The 18,252-nt window shown below is 41.2% G+C and overlaps 1 protein-coding gene and 1 non-coding gene across 2 annotated transcripts; both read left to right on the plus strand.

Moving 5' to 3' along the window:
* The first annotated feature begins 1,526 nt into the window (after positions 1–1,526).
* sox7 (SRY-box transcription factor 7) lies at positions 1,527–4,719 on the plus strand. The gene is made up of 2 exons (XM_085431710.1): positions 1,527–2,027; positions 2,983–4,719. The coding sequence occupies exons 1-2, from the start codon at positions 1,796–1,798 to the stop codon at positions 3,972–3,974; spliced, it is 1,224 nt and encodes a 407-aa protein (XP_085287836.1). The 5' UTR covers positions 1,527–1,795; the 3' UTR covers positions 3,975–4,719.
* A 7,808-nt stretch (positions 4,720–12,527) lies between these two features.
* trnal-cag (transfer RNA leucine (anticodon CAG)) lies at positions 12,528–12,610 on the plus strand. Its single transcript has one exon. It is a non-coding gene; the product is annotated as a tRNA-Leu (tRNA).
* The last annotated feature ends 5,642 nt before the right edge of the window (positions 12,611–18,252 follow it).

Genomic DNA, 18,252 nt, shown 5'->3' on the forward strand with positions numbered 1-18,252 from the left:
GACAAAGCTTTTACTTTTATAATAACACAATAGTCTATTAATAAATAGGTTTGGATATAGGCTCGATTTAAAAACATGCAGTCGTCTGGTATGGAGGCAGACCCCGCCAGGTATTCAGTAGCCACATGTCTTCTAGAGGGTGAACAGCAGGCTGATACAGCTCTCACCCACACAGCGGTTAATACCAGGAGCTATTAGTCATTTCAGTATCCCTCAACTTTGAGCGCTCATGTGTTTTAATTCCAAATTGCAAATGTGATGTTTAGCTCTTGATCTCGCACGTTCACTTTCCTTCCATGCTGACTTTCACTGGCACTTTGACTACACATCAATGTGTGACCCCTGTCAGACAGGCAAGAGGAAGTGTGGCGCTATATATCACCGATGTGCCTGCTCCACACACAATCTGTGGCTTCAGGTGCCGTATCCTGTTCCTGTGCACTGCAAGTTTCACACAAAGCTGACACTTCAGTTTGATGTGTAAGGAGCAGACACAGCCACCCAACCGAAAGATGCATATTGCAACTTAACATTGATGCCTGTGAACTCAACCTGCAAGGAAAAAAGAAGTGTTCCTCCAGTGTGTAGTCTGCATGCGTGATATAGATCAAGACGCTATCTGACCTGTGATCAGCGTCCGGACTTGACAAGTGTGTTTGTGAGAGAGTGGGAGCTGCTCCATGGCTGCAGCCCAAGAGTATCCTGTCAACAGGAACTCCAGGATTTGATATGCAGCCGCTTCTTGCCACAGGAGGAAACTGATTTGTTTGTAGTGTGTGTGTGTGTGTGTGACGTGGTCTCTTTACAGGTTCCAGAAATTAATCTACAGCCCCAACTTCAGAAAAAGACTCATCACGATTCTTTGTGGGAGCATGAGAAGATTAATTGTGAAAAAATCACTCAAAACTATTAAGGACTACAAAAACATGACCAAATTACTTTTCAAGGTACAGTAATTTAAATAAAATTGTTTTGTTTTCGTCCTCCCTCAGTTTTAAAAGGTATGTGTTCGTTTTACTTGTCACGCTGCTTGCTCTTGGAGTCCAGTGGAAATCTGGAAACACCAGTTAACCAGTTTAGTCTGGTGAGTAAAGCCTTGCGTAGACTGCAAAAGCAGGTTAGGTGTGTTTTCTATGAAGGTTTCCTTGTCAACTCGTAAAAACTCTAAAATTGCAAAACCCTCTTTTTCATCATTACACGTGAGCATTAATGCACCTGTAACAGGAAACAACAATGAGGTTTACAAAGTATTTATTTTCCTGTGTGAAAATCCAGCTGATGATGATCAAACGGTGATCAATAGCTCGAAAGAATCATGAATTACTTTTATGAGTTGACCTATCTCTTAAATGGGATATCTGTCAGAGGATGAAAGTGCTGTTTTGTAGAGAGGCGAGTTTAAAGAGTTGGTAGTGTTGAAATGTTGCTCTCTCTCTCTCTCTTCCCTTCCACGGGGCGCAACTTACAATCAAGGAGGAGCCGAGAGTCCTGCGGGTTTTTTTTCTTGGAACCTGCTAGTCAAATATAAAGCGCTTCCTCCCATCCACCAGGAAAGACTGAACCATAACTCAGAAGAGGAGCCGCTGCCTGAGCACATCTGTGCTTTCTCCCAAATCCGTAGCGATCCAGTGAGTGAGTCAAGCAGCCGTGGAGTTTTAATTGTACTATTATTCTCATTATTATTATCATCACTTAAGCATGTCTGTGTAGTTTCTCGGTCGCTTAATTAGCCGACAGTGAGAACACAACTTCTCTGAGAGACGCGCATCGCAAGTTTGCAGAGGAGAGCGCGCAGATGGCTGCTCTCATCAGCGCGTACTCGTCGTGGCCGGAGTCCTTCGAGTGTCCTCCGGGAGACGGAGACGGAGCCGACGGGCATGGTCCTCACAGGAATGCCGGGGAAAAGGCGCCGGAGCCGCGGATCAGACGACCCATGAACGCGTTCATGGTTTGGGCCAAAGATGAGCGCAAACGGCTGGCGATTCAAAATCCTGACCTGCACAATGCCGAGCTCAGCAAAATGTTGGGTGAGGAAAAAAGTTATTTAAAGTTACGAGTTTTGTTATTATTATTATTATCATCATCATTATAATTATTATTTTTAAGCTACTTATTACACACTTCACTTCTACTTACTTTTCCTCTCTTAGGCCTCGGTTGTAGTAAAACACGTTTTAATACACGTATCCGGCAGTGCCAAATGAGCTGCTTTATTTAAAATGACATAAAAAAAAACGTGTTAAAACTTTTTTAAAATTTAATTGGAATAAATTGCCCATTGTCTTTCTTAAAGTAAATGAAACTGCGCCGCAGTTAGAGCTGCCTTCAAAAGCGCATCGCCAGAATCCGCGTGTATTTAGTTTAGTTTAGTTTGCAGTAAATTCGTTAAGAGGCAGAAGACAGAAGCGGAGAAAAATTAGCGTTTTATTCTGCTTCTTAACAGCTTCTTAGATTATTGGTAAAGGTTAAACTTTAAATCTGGCACTTGCGGAAATCGGAAATAATCTGTGAGGCCCACATGTGTCTATTTTTGTATTTATCTTTAAAAACTGACGTTCGGCTTGAAAGCGGACATTTAATGCGTGTTGGTAAGTTTCTTAAATGTAATTCAGAGCTACAAAAGACGCAGAAAGTTGCGGTGAAATTAAACACTGATTTTATTTCTTGTTTATGATCACAAACCTGAGACGTTAATTTAGACTGCGATTTCTAAACAATGAGGTTTAATTTTTCCGTAGCCTGCCAACGTTTCTAATTGCCTTATTTTCAGAACTGGATATTTTGCTTGTGAATTAAAAGAAATGTGATTCTGTAACTTAAAAATAATTTTTTTGCAGTTATTTATAAATTGTTTGTAAGTTAAAAGATGCTGATTTATTTTATAATAATAAAGACTGCTAAACTAGTGCATATATATTGCATTTTATAACTTGTTGAACCATATTCAGATTGAGATTTTTTTTCTTCTTCCTCTGCATTCAGGCAAGTCATGGAAGGCCCTCACTCCCCCTCAGAAGAGGCCCTATGTTGAGGAAGCAGAGAGGCTTCGGGTGCAGCACATGCAGGACTACCCCAACTACAAGTACCGGCCTCGCCGGAAGAAACAGCTGAAACGCATCTGCAAGCGAGTAGACCCCGGGTTCCTCCTGAGCGGGCTGGCTCCTGACCACAGCACTCTGCCAGATCAACGAGCCCTCTGCCACCCCTTCGACAAAGACGAGGGCAGCCCTAATGGAGCCGTCACCAGCTTTTCCAGCTCCAGCCCTGCTCTGCCCAGCGTCAGAAGCTTCAGAGACCCGGCTGGCTCCAACAGCAGCTTCGACACCTACCCTTATGGCCTGCCCACCCCTCCTGAGATGTCCCCGTTAGATGCGGTGGACCACGAGCAAATACCCCCCTCTTATTACTCAACATCTAGTAGCTCCTCTGTTTCCTGTTCTTCCTCAGTCTCCTGTCCAGACGAGCACCACCAGAATCAGACACACATGGGCAGCCCGCCCCCTTACCACTCTGATTACACTCACGCCCAGATTCACTGTGGGGGCTCACACTTAGGTCACATCTCTCACATGTCCCAAACTGGTGGTGGCAGTGGACTGATCCCTGGCCCACCCCTGTCTTTTTACAGCTCCCCACCTTTCCCCCAGATTCACCACGGGGTCCACCAGGGCCACCTGGGTCAGCTGTCCCCCCCACCAGAGACACAAGGTCACCTGGAGACTCTAGACCAGCTGAGCCAAGCTGAGCTTCTCGGTGAAGTGGACCGCAATGAGTTTGACCAGTACCTGAACTCTACCGCGAGCGGCTTCCACCCGGAGCAGGGCAGCGGCATGACCGTTACAGGACACATCCAGGTGGCATCTGCCGCCACCACTTCTGCCACTACGTGTCCCAGCAGCTCCACAGAAACCAGCCTCATTTCCGTGCTAGCAGACGCGACGGCGGCCTACTACAACAACTATGGCATCTCGTAAGCGTGGTCACAACTCCTATTGAATGTGTGACTGATCAAAGACACTACAAAGGTTGAAGAAATTTAGGACGATGTTGCACTTGGGTGCTGATAAAAGGGAAACCCTTAGCATCTAAGGGCAAATGAATCCAACCATGATTAAAAACTGAACTGATTACAGAGCAATATGATTGTCTGGAGCCAGGGAAAGAACAAAGAGCAATTGGAGGACTGTGAAGAGAAGGAGATGGACACCTCAGGGATGCAGACACAAAACACTTACAGTATGCCACCTCCAGTTGTCATGAAATCTCTAAACCAGTAAAACAGTCGGAAAAAAAAGAAAGACAAAAGACTTGTTTGTCCACTTGTAAATGTCACCAGTTACTGTTGCCAGCGAGTCATGTACAGATGCTATTTAGAAGCTAATTTAAGTCCTTTGATGTTTTGCATAAATGCTAACTGTAATGCTCTTATCAGCGCTTTCCATTCGAATGTTTGTATCATGTTCCTGCTCTCATTAGTTTGGGAGTCTTACCTCAGTAGTTGTAATTGAATGAGGTTTTAGTTTGGACATTTCTTATGCAATTTAACAAAGTGATGTATATGATGATGACAGAAAGGCGTTTATACTTCTTCTCAAGTACTTAATAATATATAATCGACCTCTACAATGAAAAATAATAATGCTAACTGTAACTGTATGCTGATTTAGGTTTGTGAAAGACAATAATTTAAAAATAAAGGTCAATTTTTATATTAAGGCATTTGCTGCTTGGATAATGAGCCTGCAGATTTTTAAAAGGCACAATTTTGAGCATCTCTTATAAACAGGAGATTCATATCTGACCTGGGGAAGGTAAGTTCAGGCAGTGCTAGTTAAGTCCTAATAAATACATTTAGATTTCTAAATAAAATAAAAACTGAGGATAGCAGGAGTCCTGCTAGTCTCCATGAACAAATCGGGGAGGCGGGGGGAGAAAGATCACATCCATCTTTGAATTGAGTGTCACACCGTGTATTCTTCTATTTCAGGCTCTGTCTAGCTGTGAGAGGCCCATTCTACACACCCACTCCCCTGCTGGCTTTTTCCACCCTACATCATCTTTCTCCATCCGTCTCCTCTCGCTTTCATTTCATCCCGGTTCAGAGGATTAGTGTAAAACAGGCACATTCGTCGGCGCCCGCCTCCATCTCAACCATCCTTTGTTTTCCTATAGTCTTATTCTGGGTGCCATTCTTCGGCACGCTGGACCCCCCCCCCCTTCTACACCCACCCCCTCACCCCACGTTATATCTTGCTGATGCAGACCTTTCGTAATCTGTGGAAAAAATAAGTTAAAAAAATTACTGTTTTACCTCCCCCCCACCTCCAAACTCTCCATTCCTCCCCTTCTCAACCTCTCTGTTCTCTTGAATTTTTCTTTTTTCGATAAAAGGAATTCAGGGGGCTTTTGACAAATCCTGGAGTCTGGCTGGTCTTCCTGCATTTTTTGGGAATGGTTGAGTCGTGCTTCTTGTAAAGAGGATGTGGCGGAGGAGCGGTGTTTCCTGACTGATAAGGGAAAAGCCTCTCTCCGTCAGGATGTTTGGGCCTGGCTGGGCCCTGCATTAAAGAGTCAGAGTGAGGGAAGGGAACCCGCTGTTCAGCAGCGGGAGGAAACGGTGCCGTGTTGATTAGCATCTTACTTACCCGTCTTTACTTATCCACTATTTTTCGGGGAAAGTCTCTGTCAACCTGGCCTATTGTACCTTGACCACAAATATAAAGACACATCACACAAACATACACAATAATGAGCTTAAAGCAGGCTTGTTATCCTGAAACAACAGTTGTAGTGAGCACACACACTAACTCTGACCCCTATAGTTACCCACAGTCAACCACAATTGTGTATTTTCTGACACAGCTCATGGCAGATGTGATAAAACGCGCCAGAATGACAACATTCATCATATACTCGTCTTTGCAGCCAGCTGGTATTGGTGTTCATTTCTCTGAGGTTACATCATTACCCTCTGTAGCTGCAGGGTTTAAAACTCTGTGGAGGGTCAATATGCACGCAACCATATTCTGATTGTCGGACGGGTGGTGCCCCAGGCATTTAAGGTGAGAAGGGAATCGCTGATGGGGCATCAGCCTCACAAGTGTCAAGGTCAGCTCAGGGTGCTAGTGCAGACTCCCTTGGTAAAGATGACCAGCAATGTCTCAACAATCAAATCCACCACCTCAGGGTAGGACGCCGTGACAAGGACAAAAATGCAAGCATCAACCGAGTATCATCTGACATAAATTACAGAACAAAGCAGAAGTTTGTTCAGAATGAAGGAGGCTGTTTTTTTTCAGTGGTAGTAGATTTCAGCAACAGCTAAAGGGCCTAATAATATACACACATAAATATACATGAAGTAGTTTTCCTAAATTACAGACACAGTCCTGGCTTTTTATTATTATACAATACATTTTTCTAATTAATATTTTTTTCTCAATAGTTTATTTAGCTGTTATCATTTAAAACAGGAATGTCAAACTCATTTTACATTGTAGGTCATGTACAGCCAACTTTGATCTTAAGTGAGCCAGAGCAGTAAAACTCCTGTTTCTGTCAGTGCAGAGAAGTTTAACTAAACGTTTAATCATTGAGGTATTTTAATTCAAGAAAAAGAACAACAATTTCAAGAAAAACATCTGTCTTTTTCCACATGATAAAGAAGTGCTGCTTTGGGCTTAACTTGTAAGAAATACATGTGTAAAATTACTCTCCAGCAGTTATAAAACAAAAACTGTTTTTTATTTGACAGAATGTGCCCTTTTTGGGGTTTTTTTTCTTGTGAACCCACTGCATAAATAATACATTTCTATAGTAAATGGTGAAAAAAACATGAACTCCCCATCATTTAATTGATTATCTGTTACTTTCACTTTGGAGTAGGACGAGTGGAAATAAAAGAGGTATCAAAGCAGACACAGATAAAGTCTAAAATATATTCCCTCCTTCAAAATTTCCAGAACTGTCCAGTGGACCAGTTTGGTGTCTTCGGTGGGCCAATTCTGGGCCCCAGGCCTTATGTTTGACACCCCTAATTTATAGGTTCAGCTTATTTGAATTTTCATAAATTGAGAGATACATAGCTTCCATTTATGAAAGTGGTTTAAACCAACAAGTTCAAACTCCACACATATGCAAATAACCGTGCTAAAATTACATTCCAAGCCATGCTGTTTTTGACTAACGCATGCAGCCAGGTAATAAATAGCAATTTTTTTTAATCTTAAACTCATCTCCACCGCCAAACTATTGCACACCAATTGGTTTGAATTTTGCATTGATAATGAAGTGATTGGCATGCCAGCGTCACTCCTGTGAAATGCCCACAGGAGCTACATAATTTGGATTGTTTGCTGAGATTTGTGGATTCTGCGATTTTAAGGCTCTGGGAAGTTACGGGAAACACTCAGTTTGTCATCTTCAATTTTTGTCCTTGCTCGAAGTTGACTCATCAGCACTCTAAACCTTTAGTCAGAGCCATCTGCTGAAATCCAAAGACGGCCATTGCTGTTTTCCCAACTGCAATAAGTCATCAAGAACGGAAAGACAAAATGACGTGTCAACCAGCGGTGGTGAACCATGTAAATTTTAGATTTAATGCACACATGCGCAGTTAAGTTTTTTCTCTTACAGCTGATTTCTCCACCCCGGCTGAGTTTAATAATACCTTTAATTTGGTTAATTTTATTTTTGACACATGTGCAGGATCACAAATTTACAATTTCAATGATTTTAAGGATACAGACTGAACAAACAAAAAAGGCTCCTCTTGTTTTTTCTCTCTGATTGCTGGCTGGCTCAGCTCCAGTCTCAGGTCAAGCCCATGGAATGAGTCTGTCAGGTAGTCTGTTATGTTTCCTATTTCCTCCTCTGCCGTCATGTCACTTCCCTAGGCAAACAAACAACTCACTGGTCCAATGCAACACTAACTGTCAAGGTAACAGAAAAGCTTGGTGTGGGTGGACGGAGCCCAGAGCTTTCGCAGCTGTGTAAAGTATTATCCATCTGCTGGGACCGAGGTGATCAGTGATCACTTTGGATATTGTGTCCTCTGGAGGAACTGAGGAGGCTGTCTGTCTGGTTGGACTAAAGTGTAGCTAGAGAGGGAGCGTCCAGTATCGTCATATTTGGATGATGAACATTTGCGCTATATGACGTTGTTAGCATTAACTATAGGCCAAGAGGATGTGGCTGATTTGTTTTACGTGACTAAGGCATACCATGGAGACTAAGACGCTGTTTAAACCTACGTCCTGTGTAAAAATATAGTGCAAAAATATAGTGCATTTGAATTATCTAGCTGCTCCTGCTGAATGCTGTGTGATCACAACTGACCTCTCCTTAAAATAGATTTCGCTTTTGCTGCTCAATGGAGCAAACTTATTGTTCCGAGCAATTCTGATGGAATTTTCCCGCAAAGCTTTGCGAGCACACAAAACAGCAAACACATTACAACGCTGTCGTCATCGTCAGCGGTAAATGCACTGAACTTTCCACCAAATTAAACTACTCTATGTGACGGATAAAGACACATTTACATCAGCAAACGCTAAATGTTGTTGGAGTGCATTTCCAGTTGGAGTGTGTTACAGCAGCATTATAACCTGTTTACAATTTGTACTTGGCCCCGGATCTGGCCAAAGGAGGAAAAAGAAGGGAAAACACACAAACACACACACACATCTCACAGCAAGGGATTATGGGTGCAGCTATTCTTCATCTCATTGTGGCTCAACAACAGGCAGAGTGTGGGGTGGCAGGCAGGCGTGTACGTCGCCGGACGAAGAATGGACCAGACTCGTCGAGGGACAGGTGCCATGTGGCAGAGGATGTGCGGGGACACAGATGGGGACCCCTGGAAAACTTGGGGGACTGAACGAGCAGCCAAGGGCCTCCCACCCGTACCTGTGCTGTGAATGCTGCAGCTGAACGGGATCCGGCACCTGTTCTAAGCAGATACAGACGACCAGCAAAAGCACAGAGGGAGGCCAGCACATGGCTGCCAACCCGGGGAAGGAGAAGGCTAGATTTCCATTTACCCATAAGCATGGCCTGATTACCAAATCAGCACAGGCGGTAAAGCTTGCGCGCTACTGCAGAATGTACAAAAAAGGGACTGAAAAATCGTTTTTTTCTCCTCTGTGCATTTCAGTAAACTTTTATGAGCGCTTTCAAAATGTTTATTTAATATCTCAAAGCAGAAACAGCACAGAGAAATAAAAAGGTATGAAAACTTATGTATACTACTACAGATGGATTTTTTTTTTCCTAACATGAGGTTTGCAAAAATGCAGAGCGTGTCCTATTTTTGCAGCCTGGCCTGCATTGGTGCCTCTCTCTCTACTAGCATGGCTTGCACTGGTCTATAGCACGTATGCTGCAGCGCTATCTGGCTTGTTTTTGACTGCTGCAGATTTTCCCTGGGGTGGTATAACTCTTCACCTAAATGTGGAGGAGGATGTTCCTATTGTGCTTCCTAATTGCAATGTGGTTGTTCCATTTAAGAGATAGAACATACGGTACTTATCTGTTGTGTGTGTGAACTGAAACCGTGTGTGGGAATAAACGGGGCGACGTTACCTGTGCTGATCCATGTTTTCATTGTGCTAGTTACAATATGGATTGCAATGCTTAATTTTTTGACAGCTATTCTTAATTGATACTCGTGATATCCAGGTAAATGGCTAATTTCTAATTTGGAAACCCTAGAAATTGGTTGCATATATTTTTATGGTTCTGTTTTCCCTTTATACACAGTTATGTAAAAAATATATATATATACAATAATATAAAGGGCTGTCCAAACATAGGAACATAGCTCTTTTTAAGTGAAAGGGCAGCATGCCTTTGAGCTTAAATCATGCCCCATCTTTTCCATTTTAGGAGGCCCACATACTCCATTTGTAGCTTTGGTTGTGTTCTCTTGCGCTAACAGAGTTTACTCAGCATGCATCCTGAAAAGCAGACGCAGTAATGATTTAGATGAGTGATGTTATAAGTTCAGCAGTGTGAGAGAGCCCCTTTTAACAGCTACTGGAGAGGCTAGACAAAGCAAACCAGCAGGCTGTCTGATGACAGCTAGTGAGACACGAGGACAGCCATTAAGGTTTGATGTTTCAGCACTTATCATTCATAAGATGCATGCAGTTACATTATAGCAGTGGTTACAATGTAACAATCAAAAAATTTAAAGGCATTTTGCGCTGTTTTAATGATGAATGTGTGCAAAAAAAGAAAATATAGTAAAAAAAAAAAGAAGTAAAATATGGTATCTGGTGAGGGTCTTGTAATTATTCTGTTAAGTCTGGGCTTATTTTCCAACAAAAGGAAGACACCACAAAATATTAAAAATAAAAGCCATGTTTAAAACTACCAGGATAATCCTATAAAGAAGTTCCACTATCGCCATCAGACTTCCCAGATTCCCACACTGGATTAGGATATAAGTACTCAACAGTATAAATCACTGTCAATGCACTACCACAAAAAAGAGTTCTTACTCTTTAAAATTAATCAAGAAACTTGTGTATTTCATGTGTCTAAAGCTCTATCAAGCACATACATTTTGCATTCAAGAGAAATAGTTTGCAACCCTGCAGCACAACCTATGGACTTGATGATTCTGGATTAAATGGATTAAAATTTTCAGTAGCAAAAAAACCCCCCAAAACTGGTCAGTTACATCTATAATATTCTTTACTATCATCGAAATCATAAAATGTGCCAAATCTACATCTCTGGAATCATATTTAAAGTCTCCTTCGCCCAAGGCCTGGAAAGCTTTGTCTCGCGTGGCTGATCAATGATGCAAGTTCCTGTACACAGGAACAACAAGCATCGCTGTATCGCTGCTTATTCAGAGATGAAGTACGTCATTTCTGACACACAGCATTTCCCGTGCCTTGATGTGTGCTGTTTACGCTCAAAATTTCTGGGTAAGACTGCTTGTGACTGACCTTGGCAGAGGGTAAGTCTGGCATAATTTCCATCCTCGCTCCCATTCCTCTGACTTTACTCTATGGCTTTAATATTCGGGATGTTGTTGATGTCTGAGCTTGAAGGAATCCCTTCCTGCTGGATGCTCGGCCCTGTTTCCTTAAAGACTCAACATCAAAAATGACACACATGGAAATGAGTCACACAGTTGTCCCAGGAGTTCAGACACTTGAGCTAAAGTACCATGTTGACAGGTTCAAAACAGGATATGAGCTGGATGGGTCTATGTTTATTACAGATGGCAGAATACTTAAAGAGCAGTGATAGCTGAAAGCTCTGATAAGCAAATTAAGCAGCTAGAGTCACGTACCCACTATGAGCTACAAGTGCCCACACAAAGGCTGGACTGGAAGTCACAAACCATTAAGGCTAATAGTCTTACAGTAACTTACACTATAGTTCAGTTTTTTGTTTTGTTTTTTCCAATGCAGAAGTAACTCTGTTACCGAGCTTGGCATGCAAACTGGCAGCAGGCTCCTTGGACACTTAAAATGTTTCTCAGTTCCTTAACAACACAGAAAAGCAACAAACGTTTGCAAATATTTATATCTAGTTTTTGCAGAATCACAGCTCTTTTATGCACATTGCACACACTTTAATATCACACCATTTACACTCAGAAGGGGCAGAATTCCCAAAGGGTTAGGAGCTTTGATTAAAAGGACTAAATAATTGTAGCCCATGGCAATCTTAAATAAATTAATTTACAAATTAGTTGGACCATAGTTTTGCAGACAAAAATAACGAGAGTGCACAAATTACGGTGAGTAACAGCTAAATGGATGAGGCGGCTATTAATAACGGTTACCTTTTCTGCCCAGCTACTGTCATGTCATTGCATTATATTCATCCAACACAGCCAGCGAATACAAAACTCAGTTCATTTTCCCCCTCTACCAATTTAGTGGCTCTTCAGTTTTAATGCTAATTGTTTGCATTGCAGCGAGTTGGACCACAGCACACTCCCCCTTGTGAAAAATAAATTGCCCTTCTTTTGAAACAAATAGCAACCTTCTATCTGCTTAGCTTCTGTCCTTCCCATTGAGGAAATCCAAATAAAAAACGACCTACCTGCTAATTTACAGAGACGTTTAGGCGTCCAATCGAAGTGTAGTTTTGTCGGCGTCAGCCTCTAGCGGACATGTGAGGTACTGCAGGCTTAAGCCATTTGCTCATCCCAGCACTACGAAGCCCCGGCTACGTGTGTTTATGTCTATCCTGTGGGTTATGCTGCAGTTTATATTCGTTTATGGTAGATTATATTCCCTTGTTCGGGAGAACAACGGGTTTGTGTTTAGGTTTGCTTACACAAGAACAGCGTTATTTTAGAGGAGACGTCAGTTTCCTGTAGCTGCGTCTGCCCTAATCATCTTATAAAGCAAGAGAGGTAAATCATCAACGCTCCCGCCATTGTTAGATTCATATTACGCGTTTTGTGTTAACATTCAAACATTTATAACTGAAAGTTGTGGCATTAGGCAGTATGCTTTTATGATTCATATGAGACTGCGAGTGTACAGCACGTAGTTGTCAGGATGGCCGAGCGGTCTAAGGCGCTGCGTTCAGGTCGCAGTCTCCCCTGGAGGCGTGGGTTCGAATCCCACTTCTGACATCATTCCTTTTTCGCAAACTTCGTGCCCTACAATGTTAAAAACAAGGTAGGGTATTTTCTCCTCCCAGTCTCTGTGGTCTGAGTTTTTCACACTAACCTTTTAGCACAGTGTAACATGGTTTTTCATCACAGTATAGCTTTAAATTAGAAAAGCTGAACAACCATATTTGTAACTATTCTCAAAACAGTGTTATGTATTTTTTTTTTTAAAAACAGTCAAAGTTTAGATTAGGAAAGTAGTGGGGATTACATTTCCTGTGTATGGAATCCAACATTCAATAGAAGGCAGGCTCAACGTGCTAAACCTGTTATTTATGCTTGTATCTGGGTTCATATGCGGTAATACAGCATATTTAATAGTGAAGTGAGTTTTCACACAACCTTTGGTACAAATTTTAAATCCTGGGTTTAACATGAGGATCCAGGGTTTAAGGGAAGGCCCTTCGTGGACCGAGGGTTTTTAAAATTGTTACTCAACAGGCTGTGCAATCGCACATTAATGCCACAATGGGGTTGTTTTAGAGGTAACTCGGTATAGGAACAGGTATGGCTTTCTATGAATCTTACTGAAGGATTCCTCCTCTTAAAATTCAATTAATATTTAAATAGATTGTCTATTCCTTTGTGAGATTTTTGCTGACTTACTTTTTCTTGTAAGTTTGTAATTCCAGATATCAAAGTGTGTATATTGCTATAAATGCAATAGCACACAAAGGAGGGTTATCATTGGCTTTAACTTTTTCTTTCATGAATCCAAAAGCTATTAGAACCACTGATTGATTTGTAGCATATGGTCATTTGGCTCAACAATTTATGGTTAATAAAGGAGCAGGTCTTGTACCCTTAAGACAAAGTAGTAGATATTCAGTTTATCCTAAAAGGCTAAATTGCTTAGCAAATAAAAAGATAGGGCCACAGCTTGGTTTAATCATGCAAAAAGAAGAAGGTGTTTGAGTACTTTTAGCTGTCACTAATAGGATTCATTCCTAACAGGCCGACTGCTCTAAAAATAGTGACTTTTTCCCCCTTTTTGCTCCAAATAGAAATGTTATGTGAGGACATTTGCTGCACATGAATCCCAACACAGTGACACAAACATATAAGCACGCTTATACACCACTTCAGTGTTTCACTGCACAATACAGCACATGTAAATACAATGAACTACATATTAAACATTTCATGTAAAAGCAAATCCATCATCATTATTGTTTTATACCCTTAGGACTTAGGACTTAGGACTTAGGCAAATGAATATTTTGCTTATCTTAACATTTACACCTGGAGAGAGCTCGTAGGGTTAATGTGCAAGGTCAGGTCAGGTGACTTAAACAGGGATTTAGGGCGATTTAGGGCGTCTTCCAGTACTTTCACAGGTTGAAGGCAGAGGTTGTTGGGCAGCTTTTATATTAGCATGTGGAAAGATTTTCCATTTGTGTTTTTAAGTTAAGATAGTATAGACATGCAAACTGGTTGGTTGGTTTGCCTTAGAAACACCATTCTAAATCTAGTAGTATTTAAGTTGCCAGCATTTGTGGTTGCTGTATGGATTGTTGGCTTTTCCACTCTATAAGCCAGAAGAATCAGTGAATCCAAAATGAATCCAGTTTCTTGACAGTGTGACCATGTGTGACCACTGATGTACCTTTTAAGTGAGAGTGTTTATCCCATCTTATAGGCAACCTTTGATTTAAACGTCTAAGCCTCACCCTTTAACTGGAGCCATGTATCGGTGCTTCACCTTCCTCTACGTATGCTTCATTAATAAGACTGTGACTTAATATAGCAGGAGTCCTGGTGCACAGCAGGTTGCACACTAATTAGGCCTGACATTTTAACTGCAGCCAGGAGGGGGGGAGTGCTAAGCCTGAGCATCACTGCACACGTGCAAGCTTGAAGGATGATGTGCTTCGGGGAGTCCTGCTGTGACTATGATCCACACTACGTCCGCATGCAGTGGGGGCTGCAAACCTAATTTGAGTCATTTTAAAGTCCATTTAATGTGGACTAAAAGTTCTTAGAAACCTCCATCAGGCTGGCAGAGCATGCCTGACAGAAGTTGATTAAGGAGAGGACTCTCCCTAGGAAAGCCCACGATTAAAATATTAGCCTCAGTTAGCTTCTGAGTCACTCCTTCCCCTCATGACTCAGTAGGGGATGTGGAGGGGAGGTCTTTCTCTTATTTTCTTCTGTGAGTCAGGATATAATGAAATGGTCACCTCCACCCCACTGTGAGCTGTCAAGCTTGTTAAGACTAAGAGCAGATGGTGTAAAGGGTCACCCCGTGGATGTGCGTGTAGTCTTCACAGGTGCTCATGTGACTAAGCACTTCTTGATTCTCCCCACATCATAAGGACAGGGAGGGACTGGTATGCCGTCTGTGAGCCCCTGATAAGGAGAGACTGCCGTGCATCCTGTGGCGGTTTCCTTGTCCTTGAAAAGATTGATCTGACCCAGAAGGATATTTAGACTAGAAAGGTGCATTTTTTTTAAATTAGCGTCACACGCTGTGGAGCACATACAACAAGGTGGAACATATGCTGAAATGTTTTGAGCCTTGTGACTGTTTTACATGCACCGCCACAGCAATCTGTCAGAGGAGACTGTGCCAGCCTGCCAGTCTGGGATGAAGTAGGCTAATTAGGGGGGCAGTTCCTGTAGTATTTCTATGACATGGCCCCAGAAAATAAATGGGAAATTTAAATGCTGCCATTTACAATGACACGACCCATGAGACAATTCTTTCTGCTGGCCATCATGTCTTAATTGCTTTGTAGGGAGGTACCAATGAATACATATCATGAGACAGCAATTAGAAGAGTAGGTGTGAAACAGGTGATGTTCAGCCAGTAAATCATTTGAAAACCTGCAAAACCTGGTGGATATCCTTACATATTTTAAACAATATGTCAGAGCGATACAGTCATGGTAAAGGTAAACACCCTCTTTAAATTATAAGGTTTTACATATAAGGAACATTCAGCTGTTTGCTAATACGATGCTAAAGAGGAGACACATCAGCAATGATTTTACAGAAGCAATTGTTGGTGACCATCAAACTGGGAAGGATTATAAGGATATGTCCGATATGTCCAAAAAAAAAAAATTCAAGTCCAAACAGTGAGAAAGATTATTAACAGATTGAAAACAAAAACAGAGCTGCCAGTCTTCCCAGGAGTGAACTTCCTGGCATTCATCCCAAGGTCAGACAACGCAGTACTCAGAGATAATTTAAAAAAATGGGTGGATGAAACCAAAGTGGAGATGTTTAGTCATAAGGTACAAAAACCCAACAAATAAATGCTTCAGATTCTCATAATAAGAATCTGAAGCTAATAATAGGCTGACTTCAAACTAAATCACAGTGAGATTAAGTTACAAGTCCAATCAAATCATCTTTTTGGAGGTCTATCTTTAGTTCTGTTACAGTAACAAAATTACTTTCAAAGCACTACAAGAAAGGGTTGAATATAATAATATTTTTTTCATTGTTTTTTACACAGCCATATATACTAAGGTATATTAAGAAATTGTATCAGACTATGAACTCATCTGTAAAACTAAAGTATTAGCGTACTAGAGTCAAATGTAAGGCCATCTGTCAGACAGCAAACTGAGTCATGCAACAGGACAATGATTCCAAAGACACAAATCTACAACAGGACGGCTGAAAAAGACAAGAATCCAGGTGTTGCAGTGACCCAATCAAAATCCAGCCCACAATGTGCTTGTGGTGTGGCCGTAAGACAGCTCTGCATAAACTGACGTTTAAAGACCTCTGAAGTGATGTTGTAAAGAGGGGTGGGCCAAAACTCCTCGACAACAATGTGAGAGATAAAGTCAAACAGAAAACAATCAATACAAGTTAATACCTCTCAAGGCGGTTCTATAAGCGACTGAATCAAAAGGTAGACTTAGCATTTCACTCACTGCTTCTGCTTTTTCATGGAATTTTGTTTAAAAAAAAAAATGGACTCGGTGTAATATGTCGTGTTTTGTATATTTTTTATTGCATTGTTAATCTGTGATATTTAAAACCTTAGAATTGATGATGATCATGTACTTTCTTTTTGCCGAGACTGTATATTTAAATTGTGAGCACAGCAGACTACAATAAAGACTGAAACATGAAAAGATAAACAGGCAGGTTTTGTGCTCCTGAGAAAGACAAAAAGAGGCGCTCATGCTTGCTGATGATCAGTTAATTGAGCTATCATGAACGTGTAGTTGCTACTTACCCTCCTAACCCCTATGGAAGCAGTATGGGTGGACTTTGTTTTTCACACGCTGCTTCAGTATTTTTGTTACATACGTAATGACAGGATGTGTTGTTTCTCATCTGCCATGGACCCGATTATATAAAAGACCAAAAATTTGGTTTTGACAGTGATGGGTCTGAGATGGTTTTTCTTGTCTCCACTGTCACTGTGACAAATAATAAGAAAACCTGAGTAACAAGACCAGGCAATGTCGTTGAAAGCTATTCTGGGCATTAAGGAAGCAATAAGAGGAAAAGGAAGATGAAAAACAAAATAGAAAAATGCTTCAGAGCTCTGTCATGAGCCAATTCAGCTCATATATCTATCTATCGCTCTCTCTCTTCCTCTATACACACACACACACACACACACACACACACACACACGTGTGTGTGTGCAGTCCCTATCTTGAGTGAAAACAAGGGTTTGCTATGAAGGTAAAACAGGGTATCGTGCTTAGTCATTGAATTTTACTGAGCCAGGAGTTGCTTTCTAAGTGTTTAACTTAGGGTGTTTAACACCCTTTATGCAATGGTGAAGTCCAAGTCATGTGTCCAAAGCTTCAGCAGATTTCAGTCCAATCTCAGGGTGATTAGCAAGGCTTTTCAGTCTATCCTTAGCATCCCATGTATCTGATTAGCAGGTAGGCCCGCTTCCTCAGGGAGGACTTTTCATTGGTTTCTCTTTTCTTTCCTTGCAATAGCCATGGTGCTTCTCTGGGAGTTTGCATCTCACATTCTATAGTTTTGGGAGTTGTTTTAATTGCCTGGACTATAACTGTGGATCATGTGAGTATACTGCCTCTGATTATGTGTATGCTTTTGACTGTAGTTACTACACATTTTGATTGAGCTGCTGCACTTAAACTTGCTGGTAAATTAATATAATTTCCACAGCAGAAATGCAATGACCACAACGATGAAATGCAGTTTCAGTTGTGTGAGATCACATTAAGTATTTAAGATATGCTGGGTAATTTTATTTTTCATGTTGTAACATTACGTATCAACCTCAGTGGACCCATCTGCATACACGAACTCTTCTATATATTGCAGTTTGGTGAAAAAGAAACAAATTTTGTAGGGTAGATAACTGGTATTTAATTTATTAAATTGAATATTACACTGAGGCATTTTTAAAAATAAAATATTATGTGCATTATGTTTGGAAATTGTTTATTTCCATAAACCATCCAGTTTATACAAGCACATATAAACTATCAGTTCACACTGATAGAGGAGACACCTGTAATGTGTGACACGAAACAGTGGCAGCATTCAGTGTCACACATAACAGGACACTGAGGTACTTATTAGTATAGAACACAGACGATATAATTAAGATTAAATACATTTATAAAAGAATCAAAATAAACATTTACAC

The sequence above is a fragment of the Copadichromis virginalis genome, linkage group LG15 (assembly GCF_057382275.1).
Source record: "Copadichromis virginalis isolate Kocher_CV1m ecotype Utaka linkage group LG15, C_Virginalis_male_GT1.1, whole genome shotgun sequence".
Classification (NCBI taxonomy): Eukaryota; Metazoa; Chordata; class Actinopteri; order Cichliformes; family Cichlidae; genus Copadichromis; species Copadichromis virginalis.